This window comes from Gopherus evgoodei, chromosome 3, assembly GCF_007399415.2.
Source record: "Gopherus evgoodei ecotype Sinaloan lineage chromosome 3, rGopEvg1_v1.p, whole genome shotgun sequence".
NCBI lineage: Eukaryota > Metazoa > Chordata > Testudines > Testudinidae > Gopherus > Gopherus evgoodei.
Window position 1 is genome coordinate 221,476,814 of NC_044324.1, and position 22,885 is coordinate 221,499,698.

The 22,885-nt window shown below is 54.1% G+C and overlaps 1 protein-coding gene across 1 annotated transcript in view; it reads right to left on the bottom strand.

The window, feature by feature from the left end:
- Positions 1 to 1,320: 1,320 nt before the first annotated feature.
- LOC115649446 (cullin-9-like) overlaps positions 1,321 to 22,885 on the bottom strand; it is a 61,277-nt gene continuing 39,712 nt past the window's right edge. Inside the window, 14 exon segments of the mRNA XM_030558380.1 lie at positions 1,321 to 2,518; positions 3,794 to 3,885; positions 4,041 to 4,070; positions 4,072 to 4,175; positions 4,779 to 4,896; positions 7,740 to 7,850; positions 8,650 to 8,724; positions 8,899 to 8,992; positions 13,397 to 13,560; positions 13,655 to 13,819; positions 20,685 to 20,825; positions 21,084 to 21,447; positions 21,528 to 21,787; positions 21,871 to 22,067. Of these exon segments, the coding sequence (XP_030414240.1) occupies positions 2,311 to 2,518; positions 3,794 to 3,885; positions 4,041 to 4,070; positions 4,072 to 4,175; positions 4,779 to 4,896; positions 7,740 to 7,850; positions 8,650 to 8,724; positions 8,899 to 8,992; positions 13,397 to 13,560; positions 13,655 to 13,819; positions 20,685 to 20,825; positions 21,084 to 21,447; positions 21,528 to 21,787; positions 21,871 to 22,067 (2,123 nt within the window). The 3' untranslated portion in view covers positions 1,321 to 2,310.

A 22,885-nucleotide genomic window follows, 5' to 3' on the forward strand; every position in this document is an offset into this window, starting at 1 on the left:
AGTCCCATGTGACCTAGTATGGGTGGTGCTGTCGTACCAGACTTCCTGTCCCCCCCGCCCTCCTAGCTTTTCCAGGGAGCCCAGCCTGCTCCCCGCCAGACCGCACAGCCGGGCCATCCCAGGGCACTTTAGAATGATTGTGTTTGCTCAAACCTGCAACCTCAGAACCAATGTTTTTGGGTGTTTGCCAAGAAACCAAGTAAGCCGGAGGCTCTGTAGAAAACCCTCCCCCACCCCCTACCTTTGGCATCACTCTTTTACGTTGTCTGCGGTGCTGACGTAGCCGTGTTAGGCCCAGGATCTTAGTGCAAAAGGCTGTCAGCCTGGCCGGAGGCGGAATCACACAGGCACGTGTGTATCTAGCTGTATCCACTCTAGCCTCGTTCCCAAGCAGCCACCTTGCTCGGGTACGCGCCAGCAGCCGCACTGCCCCAGCTGGAGCTGCAAGAGCCGCCTGGTGCTGGGAGTACACGTCCTGCAGGGAGCGCTGTCCCTCCCTCCAGGCTCTCTGCACAATCCACGCTCCCTAGAGGCTGCCCCTCCGCAGCGGGATGCCCGTGCCCCCTGGCGGCCCGGCCAAGCCAGCATTAGCAAAGCTGCCCAATGTGTAAGTGAAGGGGGAGCAGGATCGCGCACACGCTCTACCTGGAGCGCAGATAGAAACATCGCCCAAGGCAGGATGGGCAGGGCGTGTTCACAGCTCAGTGCTTGAGACACACACGGAGGGGGTGGAGAATGAGGCTGCAGGGCTCCAGAATGACCCTGAATGCAGAGCAGAGGGTGGGCCCACTGCCCCCTGGCACTGCCAGCTCTAACCAGCACAGGCCCCTGTCCCTATGGGGAAGAGGTGGCCTCAAATCAGTGGCCCGGGGAGACAGAGGAGTGCAGCGGGATCGTTGGAGTGCAAACCAATGGGACAGGAACATCTAGAGCGAGCTGGAGCATGACATGAGTCAAGGGGCAGGTTCCCGCTGAGAAGTCGTTCCTTTCCCACATGGGCCAGGGGCGGGGCGGGGCGGGGGGCTTCTTTGCCATATCCTGACAAGTTCCCAGCTGCTGTCCAACTGGACAGAGGCTGGCTCCGACGCTCTGGCTCAGAGAACGCAGCACGATCCAGGGCCTGGAGACAAGACAGTCAGGAGACGGGTTTTCTCCTCATGCCACCACTAACCCCCAGGATGACCGTGGCCAAGCCACTGCCTCTCCATAAAACAGGGCACCTTCGGGAAGCAACGGGGCCATGTCAGGTTGCTCTGACTGATGGGCTGGGCTCTTCTGGGGGTCCCCCCCATCCCCACAGGAGGACACAGAGGCCGGTGCTAGAAGAAAAGCCTTTTATTTCATAAACGGAAGCTGTATCTGTAGGGTTTTTCTTTTCCAGAAAGATAAAGTATAATCTGTGAACAATGACAGCTTCTGCACATATATATATATTTATACTATCTATACGGCCTTCCGCATGACCCCCCTTCACACCAGAGAAGGCCACAACTCCAATGGTAAACGAGCAAAAATGCAGTTACAGACAACGCGCCCCTCCAGGCCCAACACACACAGCCAGGCCGAGCCGGGGTGGCCGCGCCCAGCCCCCAGCCAGCTCCAGGGGGGGCACTTTGGCTCCAGTTTGGACACTTACTTTGAGAACCGTTCCCACCGCCCCCTGCTGCCATGTGCACTGCCCTGCCAGGTCGGGCCTGTCCCCATTCTGGAAGTGCAGCGGACGGGAGCAGCCCCGCACTGTGAAATTCTCACGCACCGAGTGTGACCGGGGAGTTCACTCAGGGCCAGAGGCAGCACGTTACTTCCAGAGGCACTGCTGGCACCAGAAGGCAGCATGTGGGATCCCGCCCCCGCCCCTGGACTGGGAGATGCTATTTCCCAGCGTGCCGGACTGAGACGGCAGGGCCAGGCAGGTGGGAACGCTACTACCGGGGAAGGGATGGGGCACTGCACACAGCACATCCCTTCACACACCGACTGGGTCTGTCCACCCTCCCCAGGGGCCAGGCCTTCAAGATCCATGGGGCCTGCAGTATCCTTGAGGGTATGTGCTAGAACAGGAACAGAGGTAACGGGACCTGGGCCCAGGGACAGTGGCCAAGCAAGTTCAACAGAGTCACAGAGCAAACCAGCCCTAAAAGGAAACTTCCCTTTTATTGGAAACTAGTGAACAGCCCCTGCTGGTGTCTGGGGGCCCCCGGCATGGCTGGGGCAGAGCAGGGAGCGGCGGTGCGTGTCAGAGCTGGCTGGCAGAGGAGAGGTGGTGTCATGTTAGGCTCTAAGATGGGCTCAGCAGCACGGGGGCCACCTCTAGTCATAAGCTTCATCCTCGTCATCAAAGAAGAAGGAATCGCGCTCTAGATTCTCCGATTCGTCATCATAGGAAAAGTTGTCATCATCCAGGTCTTCATCATACTCCTCCTGCCAATCTGGGACATACTCCTCATCTTCCTCATCCTCCTCCTCTTTGGCCCCCTCATCTGTGTCAGGGGAGTCGGATGCCCCATCGAACTTCAGCCTGCGCAGAAGCAAATGAAGAGAGTGGGGCGCACGCCAAGCGTTTCCTGCCTGAGCCGAGCATCAGGCAGGCGGGCAGGTCCGGGATGCAGGACTCAGCTCAGAGACTGGCCTGGTGTCCTTCCCCCTCCATCCCACACTCATGGGCCATCGGGGGCACTGTCTGGCTCCCCGGCCCCGAGAAGCGTTTGGGTGATCGGAGCCCTCTGCATCAGCCACAGCGCAGGCTGCTCCCGGGACAGCCTGTCTCCTGCCAGGCCTGATGGAGCCACCAATCACAAAGTCAGACAGACCAGCTCTGGCAATGGCTAGAGCCCAGGTCTCTGGAAAGAATTCAACCCCCTGCCTGGGAAAGCGGGGAGATATCCACCAGCGTGGCTCCCTGGGTCCCTAGGCCCATAGCAATGAGCAGACTGGATCAGACCTGGCTGCCAGTTTCCTGTCTCTGACATAGGGGCCAGCGGTAGATGGACCAGGGAAAAGGGGTGAAAACCTCGCAGTAGGCGGGGTGAAAACTGGCCCCCTGCATCTGGTGATCTGCTGATCCCTACTGGCTAGAGACTGTCCAGCCCTGAGCAGGAGCTTTCCATCCCTTCCAAGCATTGTTAACATGAGCTATGACAGCTCTTCCCTGGCTAGCCATGGAAAGTGGCTGTTCCCCGGCTGACTCCTGCTACATTCTGGCCTCAGACGGCCGCTGGCAGGAAGTCTGCAGTGTGATCACAGCTGGCAGAGGCTTTTCTTTCACCTGCTGTGAAGGGTTTGAAATTTCCCTTGTTCTCATGCTAGGAGACAGGGAGAAACCGAAGCGCCTCATGCGCTTTCCCTGTCCCAGGCTTTCAAGTCACAGACTTTTATCATCTCCCCTTCGGTCTCGTCTCTAAAGCAAACAGTCCTGATTGCAGCCTGTCTTCACAGAAGAGCTCTGCAGGCCCCTGGCAGTTCGTGTCACCCCCCCCTAGCGCTGCACTGCCTTGGGGGAGATTGCGGTGAGCAGCACTGCACGCCGTCTCCAGGGGAGGCCACCCCAGGGATTTCTCTAGTGGCATTACCGCTATTGTGTTATTGGCCTTCCCGTTCCTCAGTGGTTGCTTTGCTCACACCAGCGCACTGGCTGCCTGCAGGGAGGCCTGGTCCCCTCTACCATGGCGACAGTGTAGACCCAGGAAGGTGTGGGAGCCCTGAGCTGGCGTCACAAACACTTGGGCATCCAGTCGGAAGCACCAGCATCCTGCTCCTCCCCTCCCCAGTGTCCCCTGCCGAAAAGAAACCTCACTCTTTGTAAGGTGGTGCTGCATTAGGCACATTTGACAACTTCATCTCCTCTGGTCAGAGCCTGGCCGGGCCTGGAAGCCAAACGCGGAAATCCTGCCAGGATGGAACAGTCAGAACAAGAGACAGAGGCGGGGCACTTCACACCCCCTTCCTGCCCCCACTCACACTCCATGACACAGCTTAGCGGACAAAGCCTGCCCTTCCCTCCCACCCCCACCCACATGCCCCAGCTGAAATGCAGCTGGTACCTGAGTGGAGTGCTGCAGGATCGCGAGGAGCCCGCTCCTGGATCCTGCGCACCAGCTCCAGGCCAGTGTTAAAATGCTCGGCTTTGAGCAGCCGAATGGAGGAGGCCAGGTCTTGACACTGCAGCAGAGTCTCCTCTGGAACACAAGAGAGGCAGCGTTACACAGCATCCCTACTCAGGGGCCCGTCACCAGAAGCGAGCGCGGATGCCCTAGGTGAACGGGTCTACCCCCCGCCCCGCCGCCTGCAGGCACAGGCGCACTCGCTAGGTGGCCCTGCCGGCAGCAGCCTTCCTTTTGGCAGGGCTGAGGTGGAGGGAGTGCTGGGAGACTCCTCTTGTTCTGCCTTGGCCTGCCAGCAGCCAGATTTAGACTCCCAAGCTCCAAGGCCAGAAGGAACCATTGTGATTGGAATCTGACCTCCTGTACAGCACAGGGCACAGAACTTCCCTGCACAAACTCCTGTTTGAGCTAGAGCAGCTCCCTTAGAAACCCAGCCAACCACGGGTTAAAGATTAACGCTGATGGAGAATCTAGGACAACCCTCAGTGAATTGTCCCAGTGATAATTACCCTCCCTGTAAAAATCTGTATCCGTCAGATAAACCAAGCCAGAACCAGGCCAGAGCAGCTCCTGGATGGGACACCTCCAACCCAATAGTAGGACAGAGCTACGGAGTCGGTGAGCACGCTTCCCTCGCTGTGCAGCTGCCAGCCTCAGGCAGCAGCACCATCCCCTCACCCAGAAGGATCTGCAGAGCATTGGTGTGTAGCTCCAGGTTCTCCGTCTGCTGCTCCATGACATCCATCTTCTCAGTGTCCTGGTTGTAGTAGCTGTAGACAGCGGAGTAAGCCAGCACCTGGAGCAGCACAGAGCCGGCTGTCAGTGCCCAGGGCCAGCACGGACAGAACAGCTGGGGGCTCTAAGCTGGACGTTCATTTCTGACTTCACCTGGCACTAATGGGAACACCCTAACCCACTGCAGCGCGCCAGGTGGGCTTTGACAGTCCCAGCTCTGACCCGGGGGTAGCCACCCACGTCAAAGCATGGACAGCATGTGAACTGGCACCACAGAGTGAGCAAACAGCGGGCAGGGATGGCACAACCGGTGCCAAGCAAGGCACACATACAGGCTAGCAGGGATGCCCAAACTAGACGTGAGCACGGTCATGAGATTCATGGACGTGCCGAGTTAAATCAAGGCAGGAACTAGCCAAGGTAAAGGTGTAAGAAAACTTAGCCTAGCAGCAGACAGGAGAGGGCAAAGGGGCTCCCATAGGGTTACACAGCATCTCAGCACAAACACATTCCCACAGGCATTCCCTATCAGCAGTGCCTCTTGCAGGTTCCACGGACGTCCACAGGAGAACCCGATCAGTGGTCCTCCTTAAGGCCCGAGGCCAGGAGAGCTACATGTATGTGACATGCAGAAGTTGGTTTCTATGGGGGTTGCACATGCTACAGCGATGACAGGAGGATGGGAACTGGGAATAAGAACAGAATGATGGAAGGGCTTGAATGGCACCTGAAACCTCAGACCTGTTGGTAGCCAAGCCAGATGGAGAGCAACAGCAGCACGAGCCCTCGTATTCACACACAGCTCACATAATCTAAGGCCAGTTCCCTAACGGCAGACGTGCTCTCCTCTCTGACGGGAGGTGGCTGCATTTGCCATTGAGACAGCGAGTGGGAGAGCCTGAAAACTCTGGACCAGTCTAGCTAAGAACAGCAGGATCTCTGTAGAACTCCTCTGCCCCCGGAGGACGCTGGATCAAAGTGGTAGCTCTTGAAGGGCGTTTATGGTTTACTAGGAGTGATGGAAAGTGTCCCTATCAGGCAGCCAGGTTTCCAATCCACTCTCTCCAGCATTACACTGCCCTTTACAACTTTTAGGTTTGAAAGTTCTGGGCATTTCCCAGGCCCAGGGAGCACTGCCCAGATGCCGACTCTGTTCAGCCAGTCTCAGGGGTACATTCCTTTCCCCGTGGTTCACTGACCAATTAAATGACCAATTAAATGTCACAGATTGAGATGAGCCCAGAGGAGGCTGCTTTCCAACCACTGACCAGGAGATGGGGCCAGACAGAGCCACTCTCGGATTGTTATGCATAGATAACAACTGACAACATAAAGCAGGGTTAATTATACTCAAGGGTGCTGTTCAGGCCTTGAGAGAAGAACTGAAGACAAGAGCACAGTAGCAGGGAGAGGAAGAACAGGACTGTTAATGGCAGATACACTCCGCTGTCATTTACACGTGACAGACAAAACAAGACAAGTTTGGACAATATGATGCTACCCAAGGGCTCAGGTGCCAACCAAAACCCCCGGGTAAATTGCCTTCTCTATCTGGAAAGCATGAACAAAAACACGTTAGCCAGGTTAGAGCTGCGGGAAATAGCTAACACAGCTAACCAACCATTGAAATATTTCTGAAAAAACATGCAGAACGTAAGTGGCGTCAGGCACGTGCAGAAAACAAAGGAGGTACCGACTTTTAGAGCAGGATTGGAAGTAAACAGAAGAGGAGCACAGAAGAGCTGCCACAGGGCCCGTTACCTTTCCTGAGAGTTCAGAGCAGAGATGCACAAAGGTGTTCTTTACTTCTGGGGGAATTCTGCGCTACTGTGCATGTGCGTAATTAATGAGCCCTGCACATTTTAAAATTTGTGCACAGAAAAAAGCATCTGCCAAAATGTTGCTGCAGTTCTGCTTTTTGCCCACCAGAGGGTGCTGTGGCAACTGAACAAAGCAGCAGCTCCCCACCAGCAAGGGAAGAGAAAGAGCCTGCCTTCTTCGCAGTGGGCCAGGTTAGGAGACAGGGGCAATGGGGAGACAATGTGCGGTACTGGGGCGGGGGTCAGACAGGAGCTCATGGAGGAGGACCAGACTGGGGCAGGGACTGAATGGGAGTGGAGGTGCAGGGCCACATGGTGATGGGGGAGGGGTGCAGAGCTACATGGAGACGTGGTGGCTGGGTGGGAGCACAGAGACACATGGGGAGTGGGGTGGCTGGGCAGAGGCACAGACACACATGGGGATGGGGGAAGGGGGTTCATGGCCACATGAGGAGGGGTGAGTGGGTGTCTGAGTGGGGGTGGAGGGACACATGGGGGTGCAGGAACACATTGGGAACAGGAACAGATGTGCCTGACTGAACAGGAGAGGCTAGGGTTCAGTCAGGGTCTGCATGGGGGGAAGCTCCCTAACAATCCCTCCTCGCTCTCCAAAAAAAACTTGTTCCATATTTTTTACACCCTTACCCAACAACCCTCCAAGTTCACACCCAAGGAAGTTCCATCGTTTGGGAAATCTCAATGTGGACAAGGCAAAGCCCTGGTGAAGGCTACTAGGTGCACCCCTGCACTGACGCTAGGGCATGGACTAGGTAATTTAATAGGATTTTCCCCTCTCCAGTGTCTATGGCTCAATGACAGGTCAGTCTGGTCCAGTAGTTAAGACACCAACCAGGACTTGGGAGTTCTAGAGTTCTAGACCCAGCCTTGCTGCATGACCCTGGACCAATGACTCTCCTCTCTGTGCCTCCATTCCCCCTCCAAGCCTGTGTCCATCTTAGCTATTGGGCCTGCAAGCTCTTTGGGGCAGGGACCATCTCTTAGTGCCCAGCACCATGGGGTCACTAAGCACTGCTGTAATACCTCAAAATAAAGCCAATCAGTCTCCCGCTCCTCACGCATTTACCTTCCGGGCCTGTTCCAGGACTTTGCAGGCATCCACAACAAAGGTCAAGGTTCGAATCTGCGGCACGTCACTGATGGCAGAAACTCTGCTTCTTAGGTTCATAGCAAATTCCTACAACCACCAAGAGCAAAGTCATCTCCCAGCTTCACCCTCCACCGGCTTCCAGATCACTGCCCCAGCCAGAAGGGCTCAGCCTCCCCTCCTTCTCTTTACAAAGGACTGGGCTCCCAGGTTCAGGGAGGTTTCTGCCTCGTCCCTCTGTTACGATCACACTGCCAGCCCAGCTATTCTGTTTGGTGAGCTGCGCGGAGCGATCCTCAGTCTGCTCAATGCAAAGAGCTTGTGACCGATTGTGCCTTGCTGAGACCGAGGTGCCTCCTGCGACACCATCCGTCTCCATCTCACCTGCCACGATGGATCTGCACCTAGAATTGCTGGGGAATGCCTGACTGACCACCTATGAAAACTGACTCCCACCCCTCATAGCTGGTGAAGTCTAATGAAGAGCTAATGCCCTATGAATTTATACATTGCTCCATGGCAGCAACCACCAGGCCGATCCTGTCCTTCTTCTTGGCAAGGTCTTTGAGGAGCAGTGGCAGCAAAGTTCCAGCAGCTTCTATCTCCTACCAGTGGCCTGCACAGAAGTCTACACGTCCTTATTGGACCTGACTTGTTCTCTGCCACCGCACCAGCCTCATCCCCACGCTTCCAAGCAGAGTCGGCAGAGAGGAGCAAACTGCGAGAGAATTTTATCACACGCCACGGGGGAGGGGGGGACGCTCAACTCCACCACACAGATCTGCAGCCCAGTCCTCAACTCCAGCCACACTGGAGTCTGAATCGCCTGCTGTGGGCACCTGGGGTTAGAAGCCAGGGCCTGTGCCCGGAGTGTGGGAGAAGCCCTCACCCTTGCTTGATGATGGAAAGTGCACCTCTCATTGTAGTCCTGGAAACGCTTCTCCTGCCGAGCGGCTTTGCTCACCTGCAGGGAAAGGCAGCAGTTACCCAGAGTGGCAGATATCTCCATGGCGGGGTCAACACAAGACCCACAACCACCAAATGCCACAGGCCTAGCACGAGAGGTGATCCCCAGAGTCCCGAAGTTTGTCCTCACCCCAAGGAGTATCCAAACCGCTTGCATGCAGCAAACACTCACCATGGCCGAACAATTGTAATAATCCTTGTGCGTCGGCTTCCAGGGCTTGAGACAACGCCAGCAAAATCCATGGTTGCATTTGGCACAGGTCATGCTGCACAGGAAGGAGAGAGAAGGGGAGCTGAAGTTGGCCTGATGCAAGGTGCAGTCCCTGCAGTACCCTGCAGACACCTGCCCGGTTCCTGGGCACTGGAATCTGGCTGTGGTGCTGGTGTACAGGGGTGGCTGAGTCTCACATGCTCAGCTCTGCATGCTTTCCTCACACACAAACCATTATTTTTATTCTATCAGAGTTACTCAGAGGCCCCAGTTAAGATCAAGGAACCCAGGGTGCTGTACAAAAATAGAGAGACCCTGTCCCAAGTTTACAGTTTAGACTGAAGCAAAAGAGCGTAACGAATAAGCACGTGCAGTGGAGGGGAAAGAGGGCAAGGAATTGGAAGATTTCCTAACAATAATCTCCTTTCTGCTACCAGCATCTCTCACAACTCCATGACACTTAGGCTGCACCTCTCTGCGTTGCTGTTCACAGAGGCTGTCCAAAGTTGCAGCATCACAAGCACTGGCCACCCCCCTGCTCTTGCTTGCTGCCAGAAGAGTCATTCCAAAGCTGTGCAGAACTCATAGAAAGAGATCCGCAACTTCCATGGGAGCACAGCAGCTCTGGAGAATTCGCATACAGCCTGCAACATAACGATCCAGCACAAAGAAAATACTAGACTCTTCGGCATAACGCCCTGCAGGGTGGGTAGAACTGTGAGAGATGCTGCCAGCAGAAAGGATGTTATCGGTTACCAAAAAAAAAAAAAGAAAAAATCTTCCATTCTGCAGCCCAGCATCTCCCACAATTCTGAGACGACAGGGAAGTAGCAAGCAGTGAATGGAGGTTTGGAGAGGAAGGTAAGAAACCGAGCAATGAGAAAGAAGAGGGAAAAAAGGGGACCACCCTTTTTTGTAAGAATTGCTCAAAGGTCAACATCATTTTTGGACCACTGCCTGCAGCACCTGCCTGCCAAAGGAAGCCTCTGCTGAGGACAGAAAGTCCACCTTCTTGTGACTGATGAAAGTGCTGGCTGGTAATCAGATGGCTGCTCTGCAGATGTTCAGTGTGGAATATCTTCTTCGTTCCATCCACGAGGCAGCTAGAGCTCTTGTGGAGTGTGCTGATACCCTCCAGAGCTGGGTTTCTGATGCCTTGTAGGCCTCAATGATACAGAGCCGAAGCCACCTAGCGATGGATGACTTGGAAACTGACTCCTTGACATTTAGGCTGGCAGGACACAAACAGGGCACCTGACCTCGTTGTGGATTCCATGCGCTTGATGTAGATTTCCACCACTTTCCTGAGCTCTGGGATGTGTCACTTCTTTACCAGATCTTGCGGCTTCAGACAGAACAAAGGATGGATGGCTTCTTGGGAACTACAGAAGGGAGAATTTACTTCATGAAGAAAGAACTCTAGTTCTCAGCACCACTCTGCTTCCTGTACAGACAATAATGCCAGATCTGACAACCATCTAGCAGATGCGACAGCGACAAGAAAACAGATTTTTATGGATACTGAAGTCAGGGGCTTGAAGGGATGATATGTTAGAGCGTTCAAAACCTGTAGCAGATCCCATTTTGGGAAGACTGGCCTGACCACTCTGAGGAACCTGGAGGTCTGGGGTTCTCTGCCAAGGATCCCGCAGACCCCATAAAAAAGATGCTCCTGAAAGCAGAAACTTGGTGAGCTGTGGTGCTGGACTGAAGGCCCTTGTGCCTGGAGAATGTCCAAAATGGCTGAAATCCTCCGTTTCCTGGGGTCCGCCCCATGCTCTTGGCACCAGCCACTAAACCTGGACCAGATAGAGGACTATGAGGCTCTCCTGGGTGCCAGCAAAGTCTGGATGACTCTGGCAGATTGATGGAGCATTGTTCAGGCTCTCTTTTCAATAACCAAGATGTCAGCTGAAGCCCGGCTGAATCCAGAGGAAGGAATGGGCCTTGGAGACAATATCTGAGTGTGGAGGCAACAGCTTTACCCACTTAGTTATAGTGGGTCTAGGAGCTGATGAGGGTTGTTCTGAGATTGTTCAGAGCCCAGACCTTTCAGTACCCTGAGGCAGCTGAGGGCTGCATGCGCTCAAGTAATGTTGGGTGTTGAACGTTCAATGCCACTAAAGAGAGTGCAGCCCAATGGGCATTGCAGACTCAAGGGACCAGGGCACCATTCCTGTAAGTGGGAACACACAGACTCTCAAAGAATAGCTTTGCTCCCTGACCTGTGATGGAGCCAGAGCATGACTACTAGAAGACACCCAATCTTGATGGCACAATGCCACATGATGGAGAATCCAGCCTTTAGTCCCAAGGGTTAACTACTCGCAAAAAAGGATGCTTTATCTCCCATCTGAATATTTTGCTTTGAGCTTCAACGTCCACCCACCAGCTCTTGTGCTGCCTCCTGCTGAATTAAAGAGCCCTCTAGCATCAGAAATCATCTCTGCAGGCAGGTACTTCTAGGCTCTCTCTCTTGTCCACTAAACCCCTACACAAAGACTGGGTTGCTTTCGTCTCTCACTGGGAGACAGGTTTTCCAGGCCTCATATAGCTTTGGCAGCTCTTTGGACGAACTCCTTTTAAAGTGTGGGCACCAGAAATGGACAATGGATAGCTTCCAGGAATAGTCTCAGAAGCACCCTAGTCACATGTGATGCCACCTCCCTACTCCTCCTCTGTGTTCCCATTTATACGTGAAAGGACCCACAGACTTTTTGATACAACATCACACTAAGGGCATGTGTACAGTTGATTTCCTCCATTACCCTCAAGTCCTTTCCAGACTCGCTGCTTTCCAGAAGACAGTCTCCCAGTGCTGTATGGGGATCTACATTAATTCAAGGCCCTATGTCTAGGAACAAAGAAACCATAAGGGGTCTATTATGGACTTCTTGAAAATCAGTCCTGAAACCTGGGGTTTTTCTTATTTGCCCCTACAGCAAAACCACCAAAACGACCTCAAAGAGGCTAGAGAGGGCAGGTGAGTCAGAATTAAGAACCTTGTAAAGACATGCCCACGCCACACACTAGTTCTAGTTCTATCGCTGTGCTAACATAGTTTACGCTGAAGCTAGCTCCTAATTAAGGCGCAAACATAAGAAGTGCCCAACGAGTAGGAAGTTGAGAAACCAGAGGAAGTTTCAGTTTGCTGGTTTGGTGTGGGAAGGAACCAAGGGAGGCAGGAACATAGCTTACCATGGAGCGCTCCACAGGTCCAGGCAAAGGCCACATGCTCCCAAAAGTCAGAGGGCTCTGTGCTTTGGGCTGTGCACAGAGCAGGATCTGCACTGATAGTACTGGAAGGAGAACACCTGTTGCCCCTATGCCTAGCAGTGCTGACAATTTCCGTGCTCTGGGGTTCGGTTTCCCATTTGGAGCAGAAATCAGTGAGGTGGAGTTGGGCATTTTCTTTGTGTAATTTGTGATGAAAACAGAGCTTTGGACAGGGTGGTAAAATATGGCATGAGCAACTCTATCCTGCAGAACCTCAAAGCACTGCCCTGGCTGCAGAGGCAGCTCTCTGGGGCCTCTGTGGCTCACAAGTCTCATTGCTTCAGTCTCCTCGTCCTCCCTCAGCACTCTGCCTTGCAAACCCCTCACCCAAGGCTGCTCGCTCGAGATTGCATGGCCTGGACAGGTGATCCTCAGCACTTCAGCTGTCAGACAGGGCGCTTAACCCCTCAACATCCTTCACGGGTGCAGTTACTGCATGGCACCTTGCGCTCGTCCCATGGAAAGTTTCATCCTCTCTGCTCAGACATCAATGACCCCCTCTCTTGTATAAGCCACTTGCACCTAGTGCCACAACACTGCTCTCCTGATCATTCGCAAGCACAATGTGGGTGATCTGGCTCAAGTCACTTGAAGAGCAGCGTGGCAGAGCTGAGCATCTCCTGCGCTCCAGCATGCAGACCAGGCCATGTTCCAGTTGTGGTGAGGTGGGCAACTGTCCACTGAAAAACAGACTAAGACCTACCCACTTATATCACGTACAGCACTGCAGAGCCATCAGGGGGGTTCATTCTGGCCATCGAGGACCTGGGATCAGCAAAGGGCTCCGCAAATCCCATGAACCAGAGCAGCTCAGCAGTTCAATGGGGTAACAAGACAACAGCACAGACGCTCAGGACCAGCAAAAACAGAAACTCAAGAAATTCATGCAGGATTGGTCCATCAATGGCTATCAGCCAGGAGGGGCAGGGAGGGTGTCCAGAGCCTCTGTTTGCTAGAAGCTGGGAATGGACAACAGGGGACTGACTGCTTGATGATTCCCTGTTCTGTTCATTCCCTCTGGGGCACGTGGCACTGGCCACTATCAGAAGACAGGATACTGGGCTAGATGGACCTTTGGTCTGACCCAGTGTGGCCGTTCTTATGTTCTTAAGTGCCCCAGAAACCTGCCTGGATCCCTCCCATCTCCTCCTGGCCCAGCTCCCAAATGAGGAAAGATACTCACTGTAGACAGCCCTCGTTTTTCTCTATCTGAGCCTGGCAGCTTGGGCAGCGCTTAGAGATGAGTTTGGCCAGGTGTTTGCTCTGGGCTTCCACCGTCATCCCTTCATAGTACCCACCGTCATCCATCCACTGAGACATGTGGCTGCAGCTGGCCGGGTAATGAGCCTGCAAGGGACAGAGCATGAATCATGAGGGAGTGGGAAGGCAGTAGCGAGCCGGCGTGAAGACAGGCCCGCAGCTGAACAAACTTCAGCCATACCTCTGGGAAATTGCAGTTGAAGCAGGATATCCAGCAGCACTTGGAGCAGGCCTCTCCGCAGCCGAGTCCCTCCTTACAAAGGATCTGATCGCAGCCCTGGGGGTTAGTGCACCAGGTCAGGTTGGAGCAGCACTCCACGTAGCCTCGCAGGAGAGCTTTCTCGTACTGCAGAGAGAGAAACGAGGGCAGAGGTGCATGAGGAGGAAGGATGGTCATGTGGTTAAGGCACCAGACTGGGACTCACGAGCTGTGGGTTCAATTCCCACCTCTGCCACCAACTCACTGCATGACCGTGGCCAAGTCACTTCCCTCCTCTGCGGCTCAGCCCACAGTCATAAAATAGGGACAATGATGCTTCCTTTCTCCCACCATGCATCTGTCGTGTCTGTTTAGATTGTCGTAAGCTCGCTGGGACAACTCTGCTTCGCACTACGCCCAGCACAAAGGGGCGCAGTTTTGGCTGACATGACCGTCACACGAACAGAAAGCAACACGCTCCCTGGCAAAGGCCCTAGGACTGCTGTCAGGGCAGCCATGGAGCACACAGCAGTTCTGGTCTGAATCTGCCTCCATAGCTAGGTGCAAAATACTCACCAGGGTGCAGACTAGGTTCACAAGGGTGGGAAACAATATAGCCCCGAGGGATCTTGTAACATGCACACACTTACTGCAGATACAAGAGGAGGATAAAGCAGCTGTAGAGACACTGCCTGAGAGTCAGGTGTGGAGGAAAGAGCACCAGGGCTGACTGGAGGATGGAGTGTAACAAAGGCTTTGGCGTAATTCCACGGGGAGGTCAAAGCAGCAGAAGATCCCCAAAAAGAGATGGCTGGCTCAGGAGAAAGGGCCATGGGTTTCCTCTCTAGGGCAGCCCGGCGCACAAGGAACAGGCTATGGCCATCAGTCAGTGTCCGATGCGACATCTGCCCAGGTGACGCAGCCAGGCCATCTGAGCAGAGGAGTCAAGGGTTGAATGAGCCACTCTCACGGCAAGGAAGAGGCAGACTGGAAGAGCAGAGCATGCGGAAAACCTGCCATGTCACCGGCCATGTGGGACACCCTCTGAGACCAGAAGACTTGAGTTCCTAGAGCTTTCAAGCCAGCACCTCTCCCCAGCACCAAACATGCTGGAGTCTGTAACGATGCCGCCCGGGAGAGAAGTCCTCTGTCTTGAGAACAGGGATGGTCCTGTCAAATTCTCGCAGGGAAAGAAAAAACAGCGTTGGCAAGCTGGAGAGGGGAATGGGCGACGGCAGAGAGGACAGTTGCAGGGATGCAGAGAGAAACAGGACAGATGAAACAGACATTCAGCAGCAGCCACTCTTTACCCATCAGTGCCATAGGCTACGGACGGGACAGGCCCATCTGACCGGGGGGGTTGGCTCAGTGCCCAGGCACAAGGAAGCAGACAGGAATCTGGCAGAAAGCAAGTGGCACTTATTGCTGGATACAGTTCTACTTCTGCAAACAAGGAGAGACCCCCTGGTGCGTCAGGGCTGAAAGGCTTTTGTTTGACCCGCCTAGAGCGAACAAAGTTCCTGTAGGAATGTTATTTTCCTTACAGGAACAGTGGCTCTTTCAGATGAACAGAGTACTTCGGCCAGCAGCGTTCGCTGGGGCCATGCCTGCACCCAAGGACCTCGCTGGCCCTTGGTTCCTTCACCAATACAGAATCCTAGAGGGGTACAACTCAGTTCAGGGGAGCGTCTATTTCCTGCTTTAGACAGTCTCTTGAAAGAGCACTGGTAGAAAAGGTGGTGACTCCGCTGGTACTGGCTGAATGCCAAGGGATCTAGAGGCCTTGGAACAGATCGGTACCAAGCAATGAGGAGCCAGGCATCTGTTGCTGCAAGGTCTCATGAAAATCTAAACTCCTGCAGTACCCAAGTGCTTGGTACCAAGACAGCAGCTTGGGCAGATGTTACTGCCAGTGCCGTAAGCTTTATGAGCTCCAAGGAGTGTCTGCTAGATGGCAGTCTGGTCTACGATGGTACCGACGGCTTGGCTGAGTCTATTGGTACCAACTTAGAGTAGTCTTCTCCTTATCACCTCAAACCCTGAGGTACTGACCATTTCGCAGAGCTGGGAGCCTTACATTCTTTGGGTTTAATGGTGCTCACAGAACACTGCAGCCTCGTGGGTGCAGAGTCAGGAACCAGTGGGTGCTGAAGCAGTTGTCGTGATCTGTGATCAGGGTTTCTTTGGGATAGAGTCCCTACCAGGGAACCCAAGCTCTGTTTCTTGGTCTCTCTTTGAGAGGATTCTTGAGTTCCTCTTAGAAGCTCTAGAGGAGCGCTGTGCTGATGTGAGTAACTTGCTTGGAGACTGGTGCACAGGTCAGAAGCCATTCGGAGGTGCAATTTAATCTCCTGGTTCTCTCAATTTCACAACCAGACAAAAATTACATTTTTTGGAGGGGGCGTGTGACTTCCCACGGCAACAGACATACCAGGAGTGCCCGCCGCTCAGCCTTACAACAAATCCTGTAGTTTGTGTAATGATTTAACTACTGAAGCTAATTACGCTAAGTAAAGCTAGGGAAAAAACAAAACAAAAATGACAGTTGAGCTCAGCTCAGCTGGGACACTGCTGAGGCTCAGTCTCAGCTGAGAAGGAACTGAGGGCGGTTCGCCCGTGGAGCTCTCTGTGGCCATGGTGCAGAGCACGAGGCAGAGTAGAGTGATTGTGCGGACCCAACAGGCACTGCTACCGAACGCGAGGATCTCCAATCTAAGGTACACAGGACGTGCGCACACCTGAAGAGGGGCACCCATTGGGACACTACTCAAGAAGAAGGCAGAGCTGCTTGTGGTGCCAAAGGACATCTTGGAGTCTTGGACCAGGGTGAAAAGTCTCAGGAATGTGTAGATGGAACTCCATGTAGCTCACCTGCAAACAGCAAGGGGCACTTCTTGAGGGGATGCTGCTGAGGCTGCATGTGACCCTGCAGAGGGAGTCCTTACTCCCACGGGGAGCCCTTACTCCCAGCTGTACCATCTGACAGGATACAGCCAGAGATCCACTTCGATATTCTCAGAGGATACAGCTCGTCCTCATGTCCTCATACTCATCCTGCTATGGCAACAGTGTAAGTCTAGGTGGCTTTCTGTTCCGGTCTGTTCTCGGAAGGTACAATGCCAGAGCTCATCTCACATCAAGCAAACAGTCTCCCTTTTTTGCTAGATGCATGCAGCTTTGGGAAAGACACAGGTAAGTGAACTGACAGGTTTATATGAAATCCTGAAACTACCTTAGGAGTGAATTTTGGTGTAGTTGTAGCGAGATTTTGTCCTTATAGACTACTGTGTAAGGTAGCTATGATGCTTTGTGCCTCGGGGAAACACCCAGCACTCCCATGTTCATCCTTATGACTGTGTGATATTCAGTGCAAAGTCTGTCATGTTAGGTGTCTCCGGCAGGCTCACGATGCACTCAGCAGTGTTGTTATAGTGATGTTATAGGTTGTAATGTCATGTAGATAGCTATGAGGCTTAAAACATGTCCTCATGACTTAAAACAAGCCCAGGCAAAAACTCTCCAGGAGCAGAGGGGCAGTTCACACCCCATCAGGGCATGTACAGGACAAACCCAGCCCAGCCTCACAGGAACAAAGGACACTGGCCTAGGCAGTAACAAAGGATCTGTTGGACTCTCTATAGTGAGTCACCCCCTTCCCTTGGTCAGTTTGGGGCTGCAATGAGGTAATGCTCACCTGACCCTGAAGGGCGGGGGGCAAAGCCAAGAGGGCAGAAAGGACATGATAAAAGGGAGAAACATTTTGCCAGACTCTTCCACCTCCATCTACAGACACCACACCAAGCGACTCAAGTGCTGATCCAAGGGGAGAGCCTGGCTGAAGGGCAACCAGCCAGCCTGTGGTGACAAGCATCTAAGTTTGTAAGGACACTGAAAGTGTTAAGATCAGCTTAGAATGCGTTTTGCTTTTATTTCATTTAACCAAATCAGACTTCTTGTGCTTTGACTTATCACTTAAAATCTATCTTTTGTAGTTAATAAATTGGTTTGTCCAGCCTACCTGAAGCAGTGTGTTTGGTTTGATGCATGTCAGAGACTCCCCTTGGGATAATAGGCCTGGTACATATCAATTTCTTTGTTAAATTGATGAACTCATATAAGCTTGCAGCATCCAGTGGGCATAACTGGACACTGCAAGATGGAGGTTCCTAGGGCTGTGTCTGGGACCGGACATATTAGATAGTGTCATTCAGTTGCACAATCCAAGCAGCGGCTGGCCAAAAGTGCTCACTCACATAGCTGGGAGCAGCTTACATGCTAGAGGCTGTGCGTGAGCAGCCTGCAAGTGGGGGTTCTCACAACAGAGCAGGGTAAGACTGGTTCGCAGTGTCGAGGACTGGAGTGACCTAGCAGCTCACTGGTCTAGATAATGCCAGGGGAAAGTCACAGTGGGTTCTGAGGTCAGGAATGGAACTCCTCTGCATATGTTCTACGGTTCTATCCCCCAATTTAAAGATGGAAGCACTCGTGCAAACTCACATGCCCAGGGAATGTCGGTTTGGGGGATATACTGAATGAAACCAGGTTTGCAGACATCTCAAGTAAAGCATGGCATGTACGTGCATAAGGCCATGTGTCCCAAGAGCTGCAGACTCGCACACTGTTTGCAGAGTGGACGTGAGACTCTCAGCTGTAGAGACTATCTCCTGGAACCTGTCCATTGGAAGGTAAGCCATGGCAGATGTGCTGTCAAGGCCCACCCCATGACATGTATTCTCTGTTGAGGCTGTAACAATGATTTTTCTATGTCCAATTTTGGACCTGTACCAGAGAACAGACATCTGAAAACAAGAAGGCTGTTCTGGATATGTGACCTTGATCTTCTGGAACTAGCCAATCATCCGGGTAAGGAAATATCTGAATTCCAAGATGGCACGGATAAGCCACAACAGCCTTTGTTCGCTTTGTGAATCCCCAGAGGGCTGAGGCTAGACCAAGGGCAGGACCATATACCGGCAATGCATACTGGGTACTATGAATTGAAAAAAAGCTTCCTGTGGTCTGGCTGTATTGCCACGTGGAAGCTGGTATGCTGCCCTCAACCTGCAGGATGCTCTCTCCAGGCAAGGGATAACAGAAGCAAGGGTGGTCATCTTGAACTTCATTTTCTTGACAAATCCGTTGAACAATGAAGTCCAGAATGGATCAAAGACCCACCTCTGTTTTTGGGAATCCAGAAGCTGCAGGAATAGAAACCTCTCCCTCTGTGCAAATAAGGAACTTCTCTTGCTCCCAATCATAACAAGGACAGTACTCACACCCTAGAGAGAAAGTCAGCACGGAGAGAAACATCTGGGCACCAGTCAAGCCACCAACAGCAGCTGCCTGGATGTCAAAGGAAATCTGAGCAAGAAATGCCTCCCAAATGGCTGAGTGAGCAGATCCCAAGTTTCCCCCAGCTAAGACTCAAACAGCAGTACCTTAGACACCCCTCTCTGCTCCAGGCCCAGTGATCCTTGCCTCCAGGATCTCTCCACCAGGAACTGCCACAGAAATTGTGCAGAAACTAAAATAGCTCTCTGCAAATCTAGGCATGCCATACTTCCTTGCACAACAGGGGCGCGGGCAGGTGTTTGATAATTCTGTAGATGGGGAGGCGGGAAGGGGTCCCCACCAGTCATTTCCGGAAGAGGAAGGAAAGATCAGTTCTGAAAAGATGTTAATGTTGAGACAAGCCTTCCATTGGGAGCCTGACCCTGACTCCTCCTCCCTCTTTGCCAATCAGAAGCCAACCCACCTTGGTGTCTCCTGCTGAGGGCTTTGTCCAAGGGTAGAATGGCTTTCCAAGGTGGGGTGAAGGAAACTGGGCAGAGGGAGTGTCTGAGAATTAGGGGCTCATGTTCGCAACACAGGGACACTCTAGCCATATACTGTTTGGATTGATGTGCCCTGCGAGAGAGGAGCTATTTTCATTTCTGCACAGGGAGTACCATCGTCCTCTCGCGGTTGATTTCTAGTTTGGATTGGAAGGGGATTAGATATACAGAGCGACAGGAACGGAGGCAGGGGGCGCAAAGGGAGGGCACAGAGGGCAGCACAAAGAGCGTGAGAGAGGGTGTCATAAACAGATAGTTAAGGGTTAATGTCTCTTTTACCTGTAAAGGGTTAAGAAGCTCAGTAAACCTGGCTGACACCTGACCAGAGGACCAATAGGGGGACAAGATACTTTCAAATCCTGGTGGAGGGAAGTCTTTGTTTGTGGGTTTTTTTGTTCGTTGTTCGCTCTCGGGACTGAGAGGGACGGGACATCAATCCAGGCTCTCCAAATCTTTCTGAATCAGTTTCTCATGTTTCAAACTTGTAAGTCACTAGCCAGGCAAGGCGTGTTAGTCTATTTTTTTTTCTCAACTTGTAAATGTTTCTTTTTGCTGGAAGGATTTTACCTCTGTTTGCTGTAACTTTGAACCTAAGGCTGGGTGGGGGGGGGCCCTCTCGTCTATAGGAATCTGATTACCCTGTAAAGCATTTTCCATCCTGATTTTACAGAGATAATTTTTACCTTTTCTTTCTTTAATTAAAAGCTTTCTTTTTAATAACCTGATTGATTTTTCCTTGTTTTAAGATTCAAGGGGTTTGGCTCTGTGTTCACCAGGGAATAGGTAAAGTCCCTCAAGGCAACTCAGGGAGGGGACAAAATTTTGGGGGGACAGAGAGTGCCCCAGACACTGGAATTCTGGGAGGTGGCAGTGTATACCAGATCTAAGCTAGTAATTAAGCTTAGAAGTGTCCATGCAGGTCCCCACATTTGTACCCATAAGTTCAGAGTGGGGAAAAAAAACCTTGACAGAGGGCAGGGGAGCGAACAGACAGTTGGCACAAGGGAGGATTCATTCATTCAAAGGCACCAGGTTTCTCCCGGGTAGCTCTCAGCCCCACCACTCTCCATGACAGGGAGGGGGGAAAGGCGGTGGCCCAGAAACAAAAGCGTGTTCCCTGACACACCTGCTCAGGGCAGACTAGACACGGCTCCGTGCCCAGTAATGACCTCACCCACCTTGGCAATGACCTCCTGGGAGGAGATGATGGAGCGGATGAAGTCCGTGGTAGGCTGCGCAGGGCAGTCAGGGATGGGACAGGTGCAGTTCTGAACCAGGTTCTGCTCGATGCAAGTCGTCAGATATTTATTCCAGCAGGACTGGGGAGGGGGAACAAGATCAGATCTAGAGAGAACCTCTCGTGCCCACCCCAAGGCACAGACCCTCCTGATGAGCCCCCTCCCTTCGTCAGGGGCCAGCTCCCAGCTTGACAAACTCAGGGATTTGCCATGCAGGCGGAGTGCCACCAGAATCATGCCACACCTGGAAACAGGGAGTGAGCCCAGGAACACAAGGAAGCCAGGGAAAAAGGGGTGGCGGTATGCCCCCGGGACACTGCCAGCCCCCAGGCCCCTCACCTTGCAGCAGTAGTGCATGCAGCAGAGGGTGGGAGGGCTGTCGTCCGGGCACAGCTGGCTCACGCACACCGGACAGTGGGTGATGGGACTCGGGGGTGGCTGGGGGTTCTGCACTTGCAGCCCTGAGGAAATCAGCAGCAGCTCGGGGTCCTCGGTGTAGCGCTCGATCAGCAGGTCCACGTTCCACTTGCAGTGAATGAGCAGGTGCTGGGCTCTATCAGCTGAGACACTCAGGGTGTCCAGGACCTGCTGCACCATCTGGTTCATGAGCACCTGCACCTCCTCCTGACTCATGGTGCGCCCCATAGGCAGCAGCAGGGTCTCCATCAGGACCGCCTCTGGGCCGACTCCACGGGCATCCAGCCTGGCAGAGAGCAAACCGTCACCCGTCTGCAGAGCTCCTGGTGATGCCCCCGCCAGCCCCCGCCTGAGACGCTTCCCTACCTGAATGGGGAGAACTTGCTGCCCTTGTCCTGCCCCCTCAGGCACTCTGTGCTATGGAAAATGACCTGGGCCTGGCCCCGGTGAGGTGTCGTGGGCTCCGTGGAGACGTACTCCAGCAGCTGGGGGTTGTCCTCCTGGCGCCGCAGGTAGCCCTGGCTCAGCAGGTGCAGGGTGCAGGACAGCACGTCCGTGCTGCTGCAGCAGAAGCTGAGGAACTTCAGGGCAGGGCCAGACTCCCATTTCTGACAGGCGTCGATCACCTGGGGTGGGGGGGAGAGGGCAGAGTTACTCAGGCTGCCGGGGCGCGGAGCCGCGTGGCCGCTCGCCTGCCAGGACCCCGTACCCTGAACACCAGGTTATCGATGTGCAGCTCCTTCTCCCCTTTCAGGATCTGGATGATGAGGCAGCAGATGATGTTCCTCTTCCTCTCCAGGGTGCTTCCCTCGTCATCCTCCACATTCAGGTACGTCTGCTTGGGGAGCAGCCACAGACGCTGGCCGGCTGCCCGCGCCAGGGCCGCCTCGTTCAGACGCAGGACGCCTGGGACCAACACAGCCACACTCAGCCATGCCCAGGGAGCGGCTCCTCCAGCACCCACCGGCCCTGCTTGGGGACCAGCCACAGCCCTCCATGCCCGCCCCCCACATATCCCACCCCTCAGCCCCGCTTGGGGACCAGCCACAGCCCTCCATGACCCCCCCACATATCCCACCCCTCCAGCCCCGCTTGGGGACCAGCCCCAGCCCTCCATGACCCCTCTCTCACATATCCCACCCCTCCAACCCCGCTTGGGGACCAGCCCCAGCCCTCCATGACCCCTCTCTCACATATCCCACCCCTCCAGCCCCGCTTGGGGACCAGCCCCAGCCCTCCATGCCCCCCCCCACATATCCCACCCCTCCAGCCCCGCTTGGGGACCAGCCCCAGCCCTCCATGCCCCCCCTCACATATCCCACCCCTCCAGCCCTGCTGTGGGAACAGCCCCAGCCCTCCATGCGCCCTCCCTCCCATGAACCCCACCCCCACCCCTCTTCAGGGACCAGCCCCAGGTCTCCCACATACCCCCACCATGCCCGCCCCCCCAGCCCTGCTTGGGGAGCAGCCCAGGCCCTCCACACCCACTAGACCAGTTCTCCCTCCCCGCTCCCCCAGCCCTGCTTGGAGACTGGCCCCTCCAGACACAAACCCCCTTCCAGCTCACAGACAAGCCCCATGCTCCCTGGCACCTGCCCTGGGCCCAGCCCTGCCCGGCCAACCCTCCGCACCCCCCAACCAGGCCCAGTGTAGGGGCTCCAGGGCTCCGTCCCCATCTGTGGTCGCCCTGTTCAGGGACAGGGCTCAACCCCCCCGCCCAGTCC